The sequence below is a fragment of the Oncorhynchus gorbuscha genome, linkage group LG24 (assembly GCF_021184085.1).
Source record: "Oncorhynchus gorbuscha isolate QuinsamMale2020 ecotype Even-year linkage group LG24, OgorEven_v1.0, whole genome shotgun sequence".
Lineage (NCBI taxonomy): Eukaryota > Metazoa > Chordata > Actinopteri > Salmoniformes > Salmonidae > Oncorhynchus > Oncorhynchus gorbuscha.
Window position 1 is genome coordinate 28,518,162 of NC_060196.1, and position 18,857 is coordinate 28,537,018.

General features: G+C 43.5%; 1 protein-coding gene and 1 long non-coding RNA gene across 3 annotated transcripts; both read left to right on the forward strand.

The window, feature by feature from the left end:
• Positions 1–2,898: 2,898 nt before the first annotated feature.
• Positions 2,899–6,451, forward strand: LOC124012297. Its single transcript, XR_006834691.1, has 3 exons — positions 2,899–3,175; positions 3,573–3,655; positions 6,280–6,451. It is a non-coding gene; the product is annotated as an uncharacterized LOC124012297 (long non-coding RNA).
• A 62-nt stretch (positions 6,452–6,513) lies between these two features.
• Positions 6,514–16,709, forward strand: LOC124013418 (protein shisa-7-like). 2 transcript variants are annotated; one of them, XM_046327764.1, is made up of 5 exons: positions 6,514–10,141; positions 10,442–10,596; positions 10,926–10,991; positions 11,734–11,925; positions 12,448–16,709. In XM_046327764.1, the coding sequence occupies exons 1-5, from the start codon at positions 9,408–9,410 to the stop codon at positions 13,302–13,304; spliced, it is 2,004 nt and encodes a 667-aa protein (XP_046183720.1). In that variant the 5' UTR covers positions 6,514–9,407; the 3' UTR covers positions 13,305–16,709. The 2 variants fall into 2 exon arrangements, with proteins under 2 accessions (XP_046183720.1, XP_046183721.1); XM_046327765.1 differs by lacking the exon at positions 10,926–10,991.
• Positions 16,710–18,857: the final 2,148 nt, after the last annotated feature.

The following is an 18,857-nucleotide window of genomic DNA, read 5'->3' on the forward strand; positions in this document are numbered from 1 at the left end:
CATAGTCTTAAGTGTACTGTACACTGAATACTACATGGGATTTACATTTACCACATGCAAATATTTTAAGGGGCAAACAATAACAAAGCGGTTTCCACGCCACTTTTTGCCCCACAGCTGAGGGGTGGGGCTGGAAAGATTGAGCCACTCTCAAATTCCTAGAGTAATTGATGCCAGAACTGACGAGCCATGAGATCAAATGTATAGTTCTGACCATGTTTGTTTACAATAACATTGTTCACAAACATTGTTGTAAAACAAGCTTGTATTTTGGGTTCTGGTGGAACAGGACCGAACTAAACTCGATGAATCATAAGTTACATTCATATGCAATGGGTAGATAAGTACAAAAACGGATGGAGCAACTGCAGTTTGCCCCGTTTAAAGAGCTTGTTCTTACAAGGTAGTGTGAGTTAAGTGCATGAGCCTAGAGTTAGCATGTCGTGTTCCTACGTCTGGAACAGCAGGTAACTGATCCATGCACACTTATGATAAGTCTTTCAATGCATTATAACTGCACCATAACGCATCATACCTGCTGGTTTTAAGTCAAATGTTACCACTTTGACCATATCATTTTGTCTGGCCCCTCCCTTTCATTGTGATTGCCTACGTTTTCCTCTCCCTGTCTCTACATACCTTATGGTATACGCAACACAACACATGGTTGCTAATGTGTTCAACAACAAGATGGCCGCTGAGGCTCTCTCGGGAGACTGGCTCTGCGTATGCTACTTGATGAAACGATTTCACCTGGTCATGGACTACCGCCTAGAGATGTTTGGGAGCCAGAGGTGCTTGGCCCTGTGTATCTGAAGGTGCTGTGTGTCAAAGTGTGTTTGTGACGCACACCGACTCCATCCTGGCCAGGGGACACTTTGAGTCACCCTGCACTGTTGACTGAGTAGAGGTCTGGCAGGTCTACTACTGAGAGGCCTGCATAGCGATGGCGACAATGCTTCTCTTTTGCCCCTCAAGACATGGAATGGAGGAAGTGACGCAAATGGCGAGGAAGGGCTCCTCATGCCTTAACTTTCTCCCACGTGCGCACACACAAGCACGTCACATCTGGGAGCTTGTCGTTATCGCTGTCGTCATGTGACCCAGATTTGATCCTTGAATGCTAATTTGTTCAACAGTTCATATTGGGGCTGCAGGTAGCCTAGTGGTTTAGAGCATTGGACCTGTAATCAAAATAGTTGCTAGATTGAATCCCCAAGCTGACAAGGTAAATAAAATCTGTTCTGCCCCTGAGCAAGGCAGTTAACCCACTGTTCCTAGGCCGTCATTGTAAATAAGAATGTGTTCTTTAACTGACTTGCCTAGTGAAATAAAGATACGAAAAATATACTGTATACATCCATATGCTTTGTAGTTATGCCATAAAAGGGGATGGGGCCAAAGCCCCTTGAATAATAGGTCAGCCATTACTATCTTCCATTACAATACCTTTTTGACCAACATACTCATTATATCAGTATGTTTTGGCGTAGCCACCAACAGGCTTGTATGCCCTCATGGACTTGCCGAACATTTCTCTTTCTTTGGATCTAAGACTACCAGACAACACATATTAAGAAATTGCCCAAAGTCTACACATTGTCATTGTGAGGTGCAGTCCTGCAACACCGGACACCCTGTCTACTTCATGTGGGTGGACTTACCCATTGACTATAGATACCCCTGAGAATTCTCCATTTCCTGTTCAGGGGGGAGTATTTCCTGTGGCTGGTTCACAAGGGTTCTCTTTTAGCCTGTCCTCAAATGGCTATTATGGAGTGAAACGTGAGTCTCTGGACATTTCATTCAGATGCAATTTCAGAGTTTTCATTTGCGAAGCGTCCGGTCAGCACTTACCTTTGAGGTTAAAATGACTATTGCCATGTTTGTTAGCCTCCTGGAGACAATATTGATCATGTGTTTGGTTAATTCATTGATATACTGACGTTCAGAGTAATCACTGGTGAGAAGTGATGATTTGGACAGTTGCCTAACCGTGGCTCTAAGGGCCACCGTGTACCAAGTTATAGAAGACCATCTGTGGGGCCACAGACCCCATACAGTCCTTCAGTGTGCCTCTGTTCTGCTACACTAATCAATATTGCTGCCCCTGTCACATAATAATGCTTCCACCAATGGTGGACTTTATGGTAGAGTTTGATGCATATTATTTTCTATTCTGCTCTGTTCGGTTCTATTTTATGTAGCCTACAGGGTACTGTAATGTATCTGTCACTGAGGGAAGGCATGCCTGAGAGGATTTGGGAACAGTTTGTGCAACGAATTGAAGTTTTTTTATTTTATATATTTGCATATTTCCTTTTTTTCTTGTGATGACGTCATTTAGTGAATGGGGCAGTGACTGGGACGAAGGAAACAAGCATCTACTAATTTCCATCAAATTCACAATTAGCTGAAATACATGGACATGGTTGTCAAGGCAACTAATGACACTGCATTATCCTAGACTCTTCCCTCTCTATCTATTTACCCATGAAACGCTGTAAAGCAGTGTCAATTTTCCCCCATCACTTTGCTAGTGTTTTAGATGTTTGCATTCCACTGTTATTTGCAGTGAGCTTTGTTGTTTACATAGAACAGAAACATTTGGCTTTTTTGAAGGCGTATGCGTGTTCGCTCCTGGTGCATGCGTTTAAACCATTCCATTCCATCCCCGTTTGTAAACCAATGTTTCCGCGAAAGAGATAGCTCATTGGGAATAAAGCGTGTCACCGATTGGTAGATACTTTTGCTCATTTAACAAATGGAAACGTGAACAAGTAGGCCTACCATATTGTCCTATCAATGAGTGAGCATCGAGTGTGGCGGACCTTTGTGAAAGCAATTACTTTTTATGAATTTCATCAACGCGGTGGAACCTCTATAGCAAAGGGGGGAGCGCAGTGAGGATTATAGTCGCCGCTAAAAGGAAATAGCAATATGTGATTGAAAATATATGTTCTGATATAATTTAGTTAGACGACCTCCCCCTCGTTTAAAAAAAATGTTTTATTATTGTGCGATTTTCTATGTCTATTCGGAGAGAAACATGTCCTTCGAGACAAATTCATTTCATCCTCACCTGGAATTACAATGGAAAATGTAGGCATGATCAGTTATTTTCCGGGAATCACAATTAAGATCCAATGTTGGTGAATGGACTACTATACATCTGGTAAAGCTACCTTTTGAACACTTTTTAATGAACAAAATCTGATTAATGTTCTCCTGTTTGCATAACTTCAAAAGCTTGAAAACGGATTTCCACAGCCTCATTCGAGTGGATAGATAAACACGACTCTCTCAATTTAGGATGGAAGTTAATTATTAATTGAGTGCTGATTTTTCTATTTTTCTAACAATTATTTTTGACCATATGACACACACACAATTTTGGTGTAGTTATTTAATATTTGGAAGAGACCAGCGCATCCGCGTGTGAACTCCAATCTATGGGCTTTCATTGTGATGTGGCATAGTGTAGGGCCATTTTTTACTCAATTTATATTGGAATTATTGTATTGGCAACAATTGATGTGCTACAATATTTTCCCTCCTTGTTTAATTTCAAGGAAACATGGTGACGGGCCCGACGACCGCATCTAAAAATGGACCATCATCTTATTGCCCTTTGAATACAATCAGCGACACGCAGGTAAGTCGTTCCTTCATTTTGTTTCTGATTAGTGCTGCAACGTTGCCCAACGAAACGCGCACGTGAACAGGTCTCGCTCTTTGCGCCTCGACCACGATAACTACCCTCCCATTTTGTGTCTATCTTGTCCGTTTCCCCCCCACAAACGAAGTCATCTAGCAGCAATAGAAAATGGAAGTGTGTGAATTGGCCTAAGCACACAATGACTGTATGACTTGGTCCCGACATGAGCAACGCCACATCAATGCAAATGTCGACACACTAACCGTGCCATCATGCTCATGGCCAGCAAGCCTGCCTAACTTCAATGTGTATGGATATGGTTTTGCTTTGATAACATTGTCACGTAGAGGCACCTGTTTGCTGCCCAAAAACTCAGCCGCGGGAGGCTTATCGATATATAATCTCCCACAAAGAGCCTATAGACTAAGCTCAATGTATGCTACATGATATGGCACATTAGGAAACAGCCACAATAGTTCAATAATGGTCAAAAATACTACAGCGTTTCCCAGTATTAAAGGTAATTAATCGTTAACTTATCAAGGGAGTCGGTAATGGGTCTACAGTAATTAATGATGCCTCTTCTTCGGAGGCCTATGCACGCTGACACCTAATTACAAAGGGCGCTGTTGCTCACTGTCCTAGTGCACTGCCTTTTTGAACCAGCATGCCTCAGTCCAGAGAGAGATGGGGAGAAAAGGTGGGGTAGGGTGGACGAACAAGAGGGGTGGTGGGGTGGACAAACATCTGACACTGAGCCGCATGGGAGGAGGGCGAGATGGAGAGATCCTTGGGAAAGGAGGAGAGGTGACACAAAGCCCATTGCACAACGGAGGGCATCGCTAAGACAGTGGATAGACGGATATGTGTTGATATGGGAGGTGGAGGACGGTGTTGCTCCTTCCCTTTCGTTCCCTCTCTCACTCTTCCTCTCGTTCGATGCTGCAGTGCTATTCTGAGAGAGCCTGCTCCAGCCCACTCACTGGCAGAGAGAGAGAGCGGGAGGGAGGGAGGGAGGTGGGGGGGTCGGTGTAGCGCTAACACGCTGTGTGCCAGCATGTGCGCTGTCTCTTTAAGACCTGTGTGCTCGCGGTAGGGGCCAGGCATATGCAGATGCTCAGACAGCGTACATGTTCGGAATTCTCTGTTCCATATGGAGCCGAACAGACTCATAACATCTCCATATTTGTGGCCAGGCCGAGTGGTGTGTCTGTCGAAACCGATGGGTCTGTAGAAAGCATCACATTAGAGGAGATCAGCTGTTGTCAATACCTTCTTAATTGCTGCATCCAGGAAACGGAATGCAAATGCCCCCCCCCCCCCAGGGCAGTCAGTGATTTTTAAAGGCACCCTTAACTTTTCAGCACAAGAGACTCCACTGTTCGGGCCTCCAACCCAGCTTTGACCCCTTTTCTTCCCCCTCCCATTTCGGAAGGTTACTCCCATTCCGGGCAACCCCCCCCCACTCTGCTCACATCTGTGGCTTCTCCCCTCCTTTCTCTCCTCTCGAGGCCCAGTCTTCACTATGAGACCTACTCTTCTCCCCTGACACTCGTCTCTCGGTGTCAGTACTATCCATATGGTGTGTCTCATCACCACGTCCCATCTAGCTGCTTTTTTTTTGTGTTGAAGTCAAAACATGTCTATTCTCTCGAAGTTGATGTTAACGTAGTGTGATCTCGCAGGTCCTTACCTAACGAAGGACTATAGGAGACTGTAGTCCTCGGGAGTCTATGACTGTGACATTCAAGGTCTGGTGTGAAAGGATGAGCTTTTCCGAATTGTGTTTCATGTTACAGATTTGCTGACCGTATGATGATTAGATTCAATTAAATCGTTGCTTTTAAATGAATGCAACATGCATTGTCATTTTTACACCGTGGATATCACCCAATCTGAAATATGAATCGATTCAGCCAAACAGAGTGAATGTATGCACTTGTTAATTACTGCTTATACCAATCATTAGCCAACTGTTTATGTAGGAGTAATCATGCATGCTTGTTAAGTGCAAAACATTAAGGACACCTTCCTAATATTGAGTTGTACCACCCCACCCCCCCCACCCCACTTTTGCCCTCAGAACAGCCTAATTTTGTATGGGCATGGACTCTACAAGGTGTCAAAAGTGTTCCACAGGGATGCTGGCCCATATTTACTCCAATGCTTCCCACAGTTGTGTCAAATTGGCTGGATGTCCTTTGGGTGGTGGACCATTCTTGATACACACAGGAAACGGTTGAACATGAAAAACCCAGCAGAGCCTGGCACCTACCATACCCCTTTCAAAGGCACTTAAATATTTTGTCTTTCACATTCACCCTCTGAATGGCACACGTACACAATCCATGACTTAAAAATCCTTATTTAACCTGTCTCCTCCCTTTCATCTACACTGATTTTTAAAGTGGATTTAACAAGTGACATCAATAAGGGATCATAGCTTTCACCTGGATTCACCTGGTCAGTCTATGTCATGGAAAAAGCAGGTGTCCTTAATGTTTTGCACACTCAGTTTACATCTTGTACCTAAACTCTCCTAGAATAGAAACACGATGGCTAAACTGTGGACGAGGAAAAGGTCATCCATTGATCAACTTGCTGTCTTCTTCTTTTTGCAGTGTCAATTTAGAATAAGTAAAGACGTGGAAGTTTAAAGAGAACCTCAAACCTGGATTACGTCATCATCACTGTCTTGGCCAGGTGGAACAACTAAGGGGACGTTCCCCCCCCTCTTTAGATCCAGAGGCTGTTTGCTAATTACAACGGACTTTCTACATCCCTTTTTTCTTTTCACAGTATTTTTTTGTTTTTGTGGGGGGGTGGGGTGGGTGGGGGGGGGACCTTAATTTGGACCTTAATTTGCGCTGACTGTTTTTCTTTCTTCCCCTGTTTTGTTTCGAGCGAGACCTAAACCAGTGCCATACGAACTGTGCAAGAAAAATGAAAAAGAACGACAACAACGAAACTACCAAAGTCACGCTTACCATTCATACCTCATGTTTCACTTAGTGTTACCTTGAGTTCACACAGCGTTCAGATTCAATATCAGAATAGTCGTTTTTTCATTTGTCTCCCTAACACATAAAATACACATTTCATATCCTTATTACGTCAAAATAGCATTGAAGCTCAAAGCGTACATAAAGTTATAACATTCTATCAATTAAAAAGTAGTTAGAACCACATTGTGGAGAGTTAGCCTAATGCCTGTAGTTAAATGTACATTTACTGTCCTTCGTCAGTTAAAAAAATATATATAATTTTCTGCTCCTAAAATCTTCCAGATTTGGATGAATAGTGCATTATTGGTTCATTCAACTAATCTTTAATGGTGACCTGTATTTGTTTGTAGTACATTAGTTGGAGAGTGGTAAGCAGTGATAACTCACAAACTTGCTCAGGCTCTGAAAGCTCGGCCCCAGATCGATCAATCGAACTAGGCGTCGACTGACTGAAGGGCAAGACGAGTCACATATAACGTGATACATTGACCTCGCTGCTATTTTTGTCGCTACTTTGCTTATCTCCCTCAATTATATACCTCACATTTTTCTTCTTCTTCTCTCTCAGCTTCCCTCTAGCATTCTCCCATACAGCACATGTAGGCACACCACATCTAACCGTCTGAAAATCCCCCGTTTCCTTTTAACCCGGATGATATTCAAACCCTTGTGTTCCTCTTTTCTTCCTCTCCAAACATGCAACACAGCCCCCCCCTCAGTGTATTGATGGCGTCTGTCAAAGGAGATAACACTTCATAAGCCGTGTCACACCAGCCATTCTATGACCCAACATTTAGATCTACCATCTTACCCTGTTTTAAGACTTCTTTGCATCAACAACATCTCGTATAGTCACTTTCAAATATAGGCGCGCTCAAACATTCAGGGATACAGTGAAGAGCTTATATGACACGAGGATACCATTTCCCACATTCATTTTCAGAAGAAAATCGCTTAGAAAGCTATTCATATTAGATTGTTCTACTTTGTTTTTGTTTAGGTCCCAATGACCATGTATCTGTAGTCATCAGCCCAGGTTAGGTTAGGCTGTAAAGGGACCATATCATAGTGTACATTTTCTCCACATATTCTGCATTGAACCAATGAATCCAGACATTTTCATGTCTGTTCTGTGGGCGGAGCCGCGCTGTCCTGCCAGAACCGGGCCCAAGCCCACCTTCGTTCTATTCTGTTGGGCCGAGTTAAACTCGGAGCAGAGACACTCCCGCAAGGGGATCAAACGCACATAGATCCTTAGCCTCCTTTCGTCCCTCCACCTCCCATTCACCAGTCCCTCCTTCCCTCTCTCACCTTTTCCTAATTCACCAACAAACGGAAATTACTATCTCTGGCTGCCTTTATTCATTTGGTCCATCACTCGCTGTGTTACATCTTAGTTTTCCCTTTCTCACTAAGTTAGGCGTGAATTGTGTGGTCCCAGTTTGTCTCAACTATATATGCTGCTTGGTACATTTCTTCAGTACCCATTTTCACCGGACCTTGTTGACAAGCTTTTGTGATTGGTCCTTTTCTCAAAGCGCAAACTTTTTTTGTGTGTGTGTGGCTTTTCCAACCACTGCATTTAAGTCCGAAATGTAGAATCCCAAGTCTCTCTGAAGGATATTTCCTCAATTGACCACCCCACCTCTATTTCCTTTCTCTCAATATTCAAAGTTTGTGAACAAATAGAACATTCAGTGCAGAATGACACTATCAAGTTAATACTGATAATAAACCAATCTGTTCGAGCACATGTATGGACATGGGGAATTAGAGGCACCTAAAGCTGCCAACACCATTGTTTATAATTCACACAAAGTTTTACATTAAGATTTGCGGGTCAAACGCAGAAAACGGAAGTGCCAATTCCAAGTGATAATACAATTAAGTGTAGGTGGAAAAGTACTCAAATAAAGAAAATGAAGTTTACATGCAACCCTTAATGTTTACAGACTACACCTTCCCTTCAAATAGGATTCGCTTGCTACCTTATCCATAACTTCGTGGGACAGTTCAAAAGAGTCCGACGGGTACGAAACGTTTACACATTGATTTTGTTTACAAGATAATACTGCCTCTCATAAAGAAAGACAACCCACGCTTGCCATTTTAGTGAGGTCTGCACAGTAGAGACCACAAACATTATCATTACTCTTACCATTCCATTAAATAACACTTTATTGACTGATGTTTACAATATTTACATTTTCCAGCATCCTCCTCATCTATTTTGTTTTTGTGTGCTCAGTGGAAGTTGTCGAGACAAACTTCAAATTGTCCTTTCACAAGTATAGCCATAATATAGGCCAGTACATGCTAAGGTCTAGAACGTAGGAATATAGGAATATATATAAAACCTCAACGTTTACATGAGCTGCTTACGAACGAGAATAGATTTGTATTGACAGCTTGAGAGAGATGTTTACATAAATACGTACAAGTTACACGCCACACGCATTGCTTGAACAAGCAAAAAAAAATCACTTTTAAACAACGTAAAAACACCCACCCTAGTGTGTGTTCTGTACACGGAAGCACTAACAAAGGATTAGTTCATCGTATTCCAATTGAAACCTTGAGTAGAAGAGTAGCTTCTAGAGTAGCTTTTTATATTTTTTAGACTTACACGCCAGTGAAATTCAAAGACACTTTCCCTCTTGGAAGAGGACCTCGATATTTGAACACCCGGCGGCGGGCCTTTTAAAAAATACAACTTTGGCTCAGAAACACTGAAACGTTGAATAATGAGGCCAAGAACCTACAGAAGGATGTTCAGCAGCTCCCTCATATTTTCCATTGTGTCCGGCCTCGTCCTTTCCGCCGTCACCATCACCACAGAGCGCCGCTCATCCAACGGCGGCACCACCCTGTTCCTCCTCACCGGCTTTGGGAACAAACCGATGCCGCCGCCCCCGGGGGGGGCGAAGGTGGCGCCTAAAGCGGCTGAGATGGAGGACGCTCACGACGGCGAGCCGAAAGAACCCGAAACGCTCCCCAAGCCCCTCCCCCAGATCAAGCTCCCTCAGAACATGACGGCAGCGGACGCCCTCAAGCCCCCTCTGGGTGCTGCCCAGGTGGCTCCGCCCCCCCGGCGCCTGGTGGATGTGGACGTGTGTCGGGCCTACTACGATGTCATGGGCCAGTTAGACAGCACTTTCAACTGCTCCAAGGGCACCTACATCTACTGCTGCGGCACCTGCCACTACCGCTACTGTTGTGATCACCAGCGTAGCCGCTTGGACCAGGAGTCGTGCAACAACTACAACTCGCCCGGTTGGCTCGACACACCGCAGACGAACCCCCCGCTGTCGGGGAACCGGGGTGACCCAGACTCGGAGCAGCTGCAGCAGCAGAGCAACAGCACGGCGTACGTGATCGGAGGGGTGATCTCCGTCACCCTGGTGGTGGCCGTGGGCATCAAGGTGGCCTTCCACAAGATGTCCCGACGGCCCCGGAACAGAGACATCAACATGCCCAGGTGAGAAAGGAACGGAGAATTGTCTTTGAGCAAACGACCAGTAAACACTGTCTGAATAAATGGCCGTGTGGGTGTATGTGGGTCTGTCAGTGGGTTTTAGTCTTTTTTTAAATCCATTGAGGCCACAAGCCACAGGGGTGATGAAACTGAACCCACGATCAATGAACAAGTAGCACATTTAGGTTGGTGGCCAGCTAAGTCGAATGCTCTACTTTTGAACGGAAAGTGGTTTGTTCTACTCTCTCGCCCTTGTCCGTGATCTTTTTCCGCTCCCCTCCCCTTCTCTCCTCCTTCTCCCAGAGCCCTGGTGGACATCCTACGCAGCCAGGCCAGCCCAGTCCAACAGGGGGAGAGGAACGACAGCAGCGTCCTGACCAACGCCACCGTGGGAGACGGCCTCGGTCGTCCCCCCAAGAGCCCCTACGCCCCGGTGCTCCAGAGCAAAGACAACCGCAGTGAGTGACGCAACAGAACGCATTTGGACAACACTGTCATAGCAATGTTAGTGTCATGACACTAACGCTGTTATTACATTGTAATAACACAGTAATAGCCTGTTTTCAGATGCACACGAACCCTTACAGTGATGATCGCGGACACCGGAGGTGGACGCAGTAGCCTGGTAACGCTGACTGTATGGAGTCGCGCTCAACAATGCTTGCACTCTAAACACGCTCACATAATCCCACCGCACACACTCCACCACACGCGCAAACAATGCTCATGATTCACGCGTACACGCACGAGTGGCTGTACCGTCAGTGTTCGCTGTGCTCTCTTGCAGTTGGCAACTTGCACCACAATTTTATCCAGGTGTCTGGTTCCAGTCCCAAACGCTCGGCTGCTAAGGGTAAGCCTAACTAGCTGACACAGGCGGCGGGGTGTGTGAGTTGGCCTCGTGACCCGTCTGTCTGGTGTTGTACATGTCCCATCGGGTGTTTTTCCCCTCAGCACAGTCGCTGTTTCCTTAACCCTGTGTGTGCGTCTCCCTCGTAAGTGTCTCAGTATGCGCTGTATACATACTGTATCCGTTTGTGGTGTAAGTGTGCTTACTTACACTATGGGCCTTGGCTTGAGTGAAGTCAGTGACCTGAAGCCTGCACGTGTTACTCCACAGTGGTCAATGTCTCCCGTGTGCTCCCTCAGTGGTTATAAAGATATTCTTGGCAGTTATTGCCCATTATTGTACATGGTCAATGGCCAAAGTGTCAGACAATCATATTGGCTTGTTTTATATGTTACCTCATACTAGTCGCCTTAGAATGACTTGAAAATGTACAAATTACAAATGGCAGCAATTCTCTAAGACTAGTAATTTGTAAGGAATTGGCACGTTTCGTCAATGTATATGTACCTTTAAGTTAATTTTAAATACATCTTGGCCCGTTATAAATGTAGCTACCCACCATATAGGTGTTAGGTCCTTATAAATATATGTGTGTATATTAGGTCCTTATAAACGTACTCATATGGTATATATTATGTTAATAAACATGCTAGGTCATTCTAAATGTATCCCTGTGTGTTAGGGCCCTGATTAATGCTCCCGTGTGTGTCGGGTCTTTGAAAATTTCTTCCTCTTCCTCCTCCAGAGCGCGTGCCCCGCATGAACAACGCCCAGCTGGCCTCCACGGGGACCCTCCTCACCAGCAAGCACAGCAGCTCCGGCCTGCACCCGCAACCCCCTTTCTCGCACTCCTTCCACAACCTGGCCCAGCTTCCCCCCTCCTACGAGGCGGCCATGAAACCTGAGATTAGCCGCTACAGCTCCCTGAAGAGGCTCGGTGAGGAGGGGAGCAGTGGGGGAGGGGCTGGAGTGAGGTCTGGGTGGCAGCCGCTGCTGGGGGGGGGTATTGTTAGAGAGAGAGCTCCAGAGATATGTGTGTGGAAGAAGCAATGGCAGGCGAGATGCAGCCGGCCGACGGTGTGTGTCAGACGTATTCCCTTTTGTTGTGCCTTTAATGTAGGCTGTTAGTCTATAGAATGGGAGTTGATAAAAGCTTGTTCGTTCAGAGTAGGTGCCCCAGAAAACTATGTAATAGGGAGGATGTATAGGTGGATTGTAGAATACACAGAGCGAGAGAGAGAGAGGAACCAACGGTTGGCTAATGGTCACATTTCAGTTTGCTTTCAGGGAGCTCAGTCCAGGAAAAGTCTTTAAAGATGAAAGACTTCTTAGGACGAGAAATGTTGGAACACTTTGTTTCACCCGATAATGAATGAATTTCACTAACTGTTATTTCTACATTTGTTTCTTTCATCATCTTTCTTTAAAAACTCAAAACCCCCCCCCTCAAAAAAAACAGAGAAAGATTTGGAGGACTACTCTGGCTACTACTCATCGAAGCGACGACCTAACAACGCCCCTCTGTCGTTCCACTCCTCCCAGCACCACCTCCACTGGGGCGGTGACTACACTCTCGGAGCCAGGGGTACCCTCCCCCTCCACTCCTCCCGGACACATATCCACGTGCCCACATCCACCCCCAACCCCTACCCTCTGCCAGCCCAGTCGTCGGGGTACCAGGCTGCCTTCGACAAGGCCCCGCGGAGGGTCATGTCCCAGGACCAGCTCCTAGCGCTTGGCGAGGGCAACACCCTCTCCAGACTCTCCAAGAACCAGCAGCACCAGTACTACAAGGCCATGACCACCAGCAAGAGCTCCACCTCACAGACGCTTCGCAAGTCCCACGAGAGACTCCTAGTCTCGCCTGACCGTCTGGAGGAGAGGATGGTGGGCATGGGCATGCCAGGGGTAGGCGGTATGGTGGGTATGAGCGGGATGGGGGAATTTGGGGGGATGGGGGTCCCGACAATGGGATGCCTCAGCCACAAGGCCCAATCACAGCAGAACATCTGCGTCACACCCTCGCTGGAACGCCATCACATGATCAAGATGAACTCCCACCCCACATCGGGCCACGAGCTGGAGATGAGTGTGGCGGGCCACCCGGTAGGAAGCTGGGGGGACCCTCATGGACACGGACCAGGGGCCGGGGTAGGGCAAGGGAGCGGGGCGGGGACCATCGGGGGCCACAACGTGCGGAGGATGGCATTCGCCGCCAAGAGGCAGAACACCATCGAACAGCTCCAATATATCCCCGGTGGTGGGGGAGGGGGCCAGACATTGAGGACGGCTAGTAAGAACGAGGTGACCGTGTGAGAGAGTAAAGCCAACAGTGAAGGAGAGATGAAGGTTGTGTTGAGAATGTTCAAGCTGAACGTCTTCACGCAGAAAGGAAAGGGAGAGAAAGATAGAAGAATAGAAGAAGAAACAAGAGAGGCAAGAGCAAGCTGATGAGAGAGAGAAGGATATGACGGGGATACTACGTCCCAACAAGAATGAAAGATGTGATAGAAGAGTGGATGCCATTGTTACCTGTTGCCAGGAAACACAGAAAAGGGCAATGATAGAAAGAAACCTTTGAGAAAATGGAATTATTAGAGGGAATTTTGAATGAAGCCTATTGATTTGATTCATGTTATTGTGAGTCTTGGGAAAGAGTATATTCAACCATATTGTTGAGGAGGGAGAAAGAAAAGGGGCCATGTATAGAGCAAAAAGGAACAATTTCACAAAGTTTTTTGTGCTATTATCCGAGCACATGATGACTTTTACTAGTGGATTAAATGGTTATTGGGTTTCTTGTTGCTCTGACAGAGAGAATGAAACTGTCTTTGAATCTGAACAGACACTGAGATGGAATGCAGAACAATGTGATGGTGGTTTAACTTTTGTACAAAAAAAATATACAAGACTATAAATTGTTGTTTTTTTCGTAAAGAATAAAGCCCTGTTAGACAGTATGTGTATTATGGGGGGGTATCACACAGCTATAGCCTGATGACTTAATGGCTGACAATGAGTGGACATTTGAGTTGCCCAGTGTCACTGTCCTAATTTTTGATTGGACGACTTGAAAATAGACACATTTGGAGTACTGTTGCTAGCTACCACAATCTCACACTACAGCCATAACTTAGTCTGCAGACGTCTTGTATAAGGTCATGTAAGGGTTGAACCTCTTGATTATGGCTGGATTTCTTCAGTTATTATTAGCATGATTTGACACAAATATAACTTTGCTGCATGACCTTTGCACCCTGATTGGCTGGCTGGTCGACGTGATGGCTGTCATTCCCATAGAGACGCAAGTCTCGAATGAGGTCCGTTTCCAAACTGTGGAGCGCTGATTCCAGTTATGTTTATAGTCACACAGAAATGCTTTGACACTGTTATTCGATACACAATGTCAGTCACATTTTTTAAGGAGTTAAAAGACCACCTGAAAGGGGAAAAAAAATAAACAAAATGGTTGACCACATGAGAATGAAAGCTCAGTGAAGATGTGTTCATTTTGAGGGACACTGCCATGCAGAGGATTTATCTCGTGGCTAATGCAAGGGCTTTGTTTAGCCATACCTGCCCATGGGTCTGTCCCTTAAAACAATCTCCAAAACCAGTCAAGCTCCTGCTCCATTGATAATCCTTTCTGAGCTGTTTACCAGGATCGTGAGGTAAAGCATCGATTTGTTAGTAGTTAATATACCAATCACTACTCCGACTTCGCTGAATTCCACATGACTGTTTCTGAAACTCAAGCCGTTCACAATATTTTGAGGAATGGAGGGAAAGGGAGAACAGTAGACAATGGACACAACACCAAGGGCTATTCTGAAAACTCTTTATGTGTGTCTGTGGTCTGTACTATGTTGGCTTTTTCTGTGTCAGTATTGGAGAAGGTTTGTGCAACACTGCAGAAATGACTGACACATTTTGTAAGTTTGAAGAAAACCGAGTCAATGCTGCAAAGCTACTTTGTGCCCTCGTGAGGTTGACATTGAGTGTGACAAAAAGCCATCATACTATTGTCTTTTTTACATTGCAGGGGTGGGGGTGGACCTAATGTCGTATTTTGTACATTTACAAAAGTTTATTTTTTTGTGGGTTTGACAGATTATAAAATGGAAGATGTGGTCATTTTTGGCCAATTTTGAAAGGGTTGAACTCTCAACTTTGACTGAAGGGATAATGAGACCATAGTATTTACAAAATCTTTGTATAGTATTTTGGCTCGCCCCTTTAACTGTGACTGGATAAAGACAAAAATGTATTACTTTCAGCCAGGCAATGTTTTTAAAGCTCTATGATATGTGTTTGTGTTTATGGTCATGATTATGATTACTATAGATTTACTCTTTGACTATTATTATCATCATCACCATGATTATTAGTTCCCTTATTATTATTATTTATTCTCTGTGAAGCTCAATGTTTCCTGGATTTTGAATATTCATCGTTCTAGTGGATTTTAACCTTTTTGTATTCTTGATTTAAAAAATTTTAAAAACCAGATGCAATCAAAGTGAAAAGACAAGCCGCATGAAGATGTCAAAGCCAGTGTTTGCGATGTCATAGTGCTGACTTATGATGTCATGGCGTGTATGTGTAATGTACATGCGTCTGTATTTGTGTGCCCTGGTGGGTATTTTAATTTATTTTAAGGATTACTGAAACTCACATTTGATCTGACATGGGATATGGCAAGTAAGACAATTTTGTGTTTCTCAGAGAATCCACAAACTATTCCAAACCCAAAGCTATGATATTATTATTCATATTGGCTTTTTGGATTCAAAAGCCTAGTATCAGAAAGGACATCAATCAAAGCTGTCCTTGTAAAGTGACATTCACCAAAGCAAATGTAACTAAATCTACTTTTCTCACATTTCAAGGTGTAGAGCAAAAGCTATACAATTCCATTGTTTACTTTTTTTGTGAAAATTTGTGCATTTCATTATAAGATTACATTTGTGTGACCGGAATCTTTACTATTTATTGTAAAGAATGAGGATTTTGCTAGAATAGTTTGGAGAATGTATTGTGACTTGCCTTGTTGTCTAACATGATTATGGATCACCAATTATAGGACTAGAATGGTCCAATGATTTTTACAGCAAGAACTTCAGATTCCATAATTGGAATCTTGTTAAACTTAAACGAAGAGAGGCAAAATATATTTATGTCACAGGAAGATTCAGTTATTTTAAATGTATGTTTTTATTGTACTTTGAGGTATACTGATGTTGTGATTATGTTTTTGTTGAGTACGCCCTCATTAATCTGTGTGCCTGTAAATGTACTGTTGATTAATGTGTGTGTGTGTGTGCCTGCATGCGTGTGTGTGTGGTCTGAGGAAATTATTCCAGGTGTGTGTGTGGGTGGGGGTAAGAGGGAGGTTGTGGTATAAAATGGTTGTTTTGGTGTGTGGCTCGTGGGGTGACATTTCGTGGCGTGAGGTTTTCCAGATAGAAGGAAGTGGAAGTAAACATGAGATAGCTTTATTGGCCCCTAATTGTATTGCGGGACAATGAGGCAGGGGTGTACTCTATTACCTCAGAAAAATGTATAGGGATTAATCTAATAGATAAACCCCATGTCTGTTTCCAAGACTATTAAGTGAAGATCTCACAAGCGTGCAACCCTTATTTTGGTTATTGGTGAATTCTCGCATTTGTAGAATCATACTGTTCAATTGATAATAACAATAATAAAAATCCCAACAATTACAAATGTTTTCTTTCACTGGGTTATTGGTGTTCATCAGATCAACACAAATTATGATTGTGATTATTCTATGTAAATCACTTTGGCTCATTGTTTTATGGGTGGACAGACTGATCAATTATGGATAGGAAACTGTCATTCACTTGTCCCGAATTTAGGTCAGAAATCATGTGAGAGAATGCATTTTCAACAGAATTTTTAATTCATTTTATGTATCTATTGTTTCTTAAATAATACAATTTATCAGATGAATTGAGCAGCCAACAATTGACTTACCCCATCATAACCAAAAATACAAATGTTGTACTCTGTGTTTTGTATCAATGCCTTTTTTTTAAACAAGCATGTATTGCTTAAAAATATGTTGATTTCATGGCCTGTAAAAGTTTGCATCCATATCTCCATGAATTTGACAGTGGTTACACTTCTCCAGCCCAATCCCTCAGCATTATAGCAAATCAAGTGGCGGGGCTGCCATTTGGATGAAAAATGTATTGTGCTTTTGAACTCACTTAGGTAATACCTTTGATGATACAGTGGTAGCAATACATGGTTATAAAATATACAGAAAATACAGAAATGCCAATGGTGGAGGTGCTGCTGTTTATATCAAGAACCACATTCCTATAAAGCTTAGAGATGATCTCATGTTAAATACATTTGAAGTAATATGGCTACAGGTTCCTCTGCCTCACCTAAAGCCTTTTCTTGTGGGAAGCTCTTTTTCTTGTGGGATGCTGCTATAGACCACCAAGTGCTAACAGTCAGTATCTGGATAATGTGTGAAATGCTTGATAATGTATGCGATATCAACAGAGAGGTATATTGTCTGGGTGATTTAAATATTGACTGGCTTTCATCAAGCTGCCCACTCAAGAAAAAGCTTCAAACTGTAACTAGTGCCTGCAACCTGGCTTAGGTTATCAGTCAACCTACCAGCGTAGTTAAAAACCGCACAGGAATGATATCATCAACATGTATTAGTCAAATCTTTACTAATGCTGCAGAAATTCTCTTTAAAGCAGTATCCAAATCCATCGGCTGTAGTGATCACAATATACTAGCCATATCTAGGAAAAGTTCCAGTGGTCATACAAGAATTGTTTTTTTGTGATTCCTATGTTGTTGATGTAAAGAATATTTTTTTGCCCTGTGGTGTGTAATGAGGTGCAACCAGGGGCTGCACTTGACACATTAATGAAATAGCTTATTCCAGCTACTAATAAGCTTGCACCCATGAAGAAAATGTCTGCAAAAAACGGTTAAATCCACGTGGATTGATGGGGAGGCAAAAGGAATGGAAAATAAGTCTGCCTGCACAACCGATTGGCAAACGTACTGCAAATTGAGAAATCATGTGACTAAACTGAATAAAAAGAAGAAGAAACTATACAATGGAACAAAGAGAAATGACATGAAGAATGATAGTAAGAAGCTTTGGAACACCTTAAATGATATTTGGTGCAAAAGGGTCGACTCAGCTCCATCATTCATTGAATCAGATGGCTCATTCATCACAAAACCCACTGATATTGCCAATTACTTTAATGATTTTTTCGTTGGCAAGATTAGCAAATTTAGGCATGACAGCAACAAATGCTGACACTAAACATCCAAGCATAACTGATCAAATTATGAAAGACAAGCATTGTGATTTTGAAATCTGTAAAGTGAGAGTGGATGAGGTGAAAAAAAATATTGTTGTCTATCAATAATGACAAGCCACTGAGGTCTGACAACTTGGATGGAAAATGACTGAGGATAACAGTGGACGATATTGCCACTCCTATTTGCCATATCTTCAATCAAAGCCTACTAGAAAGTGTGTGCCCTCAGGCCTGGAGGGAAGCAAAAGTAATTTCACCACCCAAGAATAGTAAAGCACCCTTTACTGGCTCAAATAGTCAACCAATCAGCCTGTTACCAACCCTTAGTAAACTTTTGGCAAAAATTGTGCTTGACCAGATTCAATGCTATTTTACTGTAAACAAATTAACCAGAGACTTTCAGCATGCTTATAGGGAAGGAAATTCAACAAGCATGGCACTTACACAAATGACTGATGGTTGGCTGAGAGAAATTGATGATAAAAAGATTGTGGGAGCTTTTTTGTTAGACTTCAGTGTGGCTTTTGACATTATTGATCGT

What these genes read in the sequence shown, in the direction of transcription:
- LOC124013418 (XM_046327764.1), top strand. Translation starts at nt 9,408, where the DNA reads ATGAGGCCAAGAACCTACAGAAGGATGTTCAGCAGCTCCCTCATATTT. An exon ending in AGAGACATCAACATGCCCAG is followed by an intron (nt 10,142 to 10,441) that starts GTGAGAAAGGAA and finishes TCCTTCTCCCAG; the next exon opens with AGCCCTGGTGGACATCCTAC. An exon ending in CAAACGCTCGGCTGCTAAGG is followed by an intron (nt 10,992 to 11,733) that starts GTAAGCCTAACT and finishes TTCCTCCTCCAG; the next exon opens with AGCGCGTGCCCCGCATGAAC.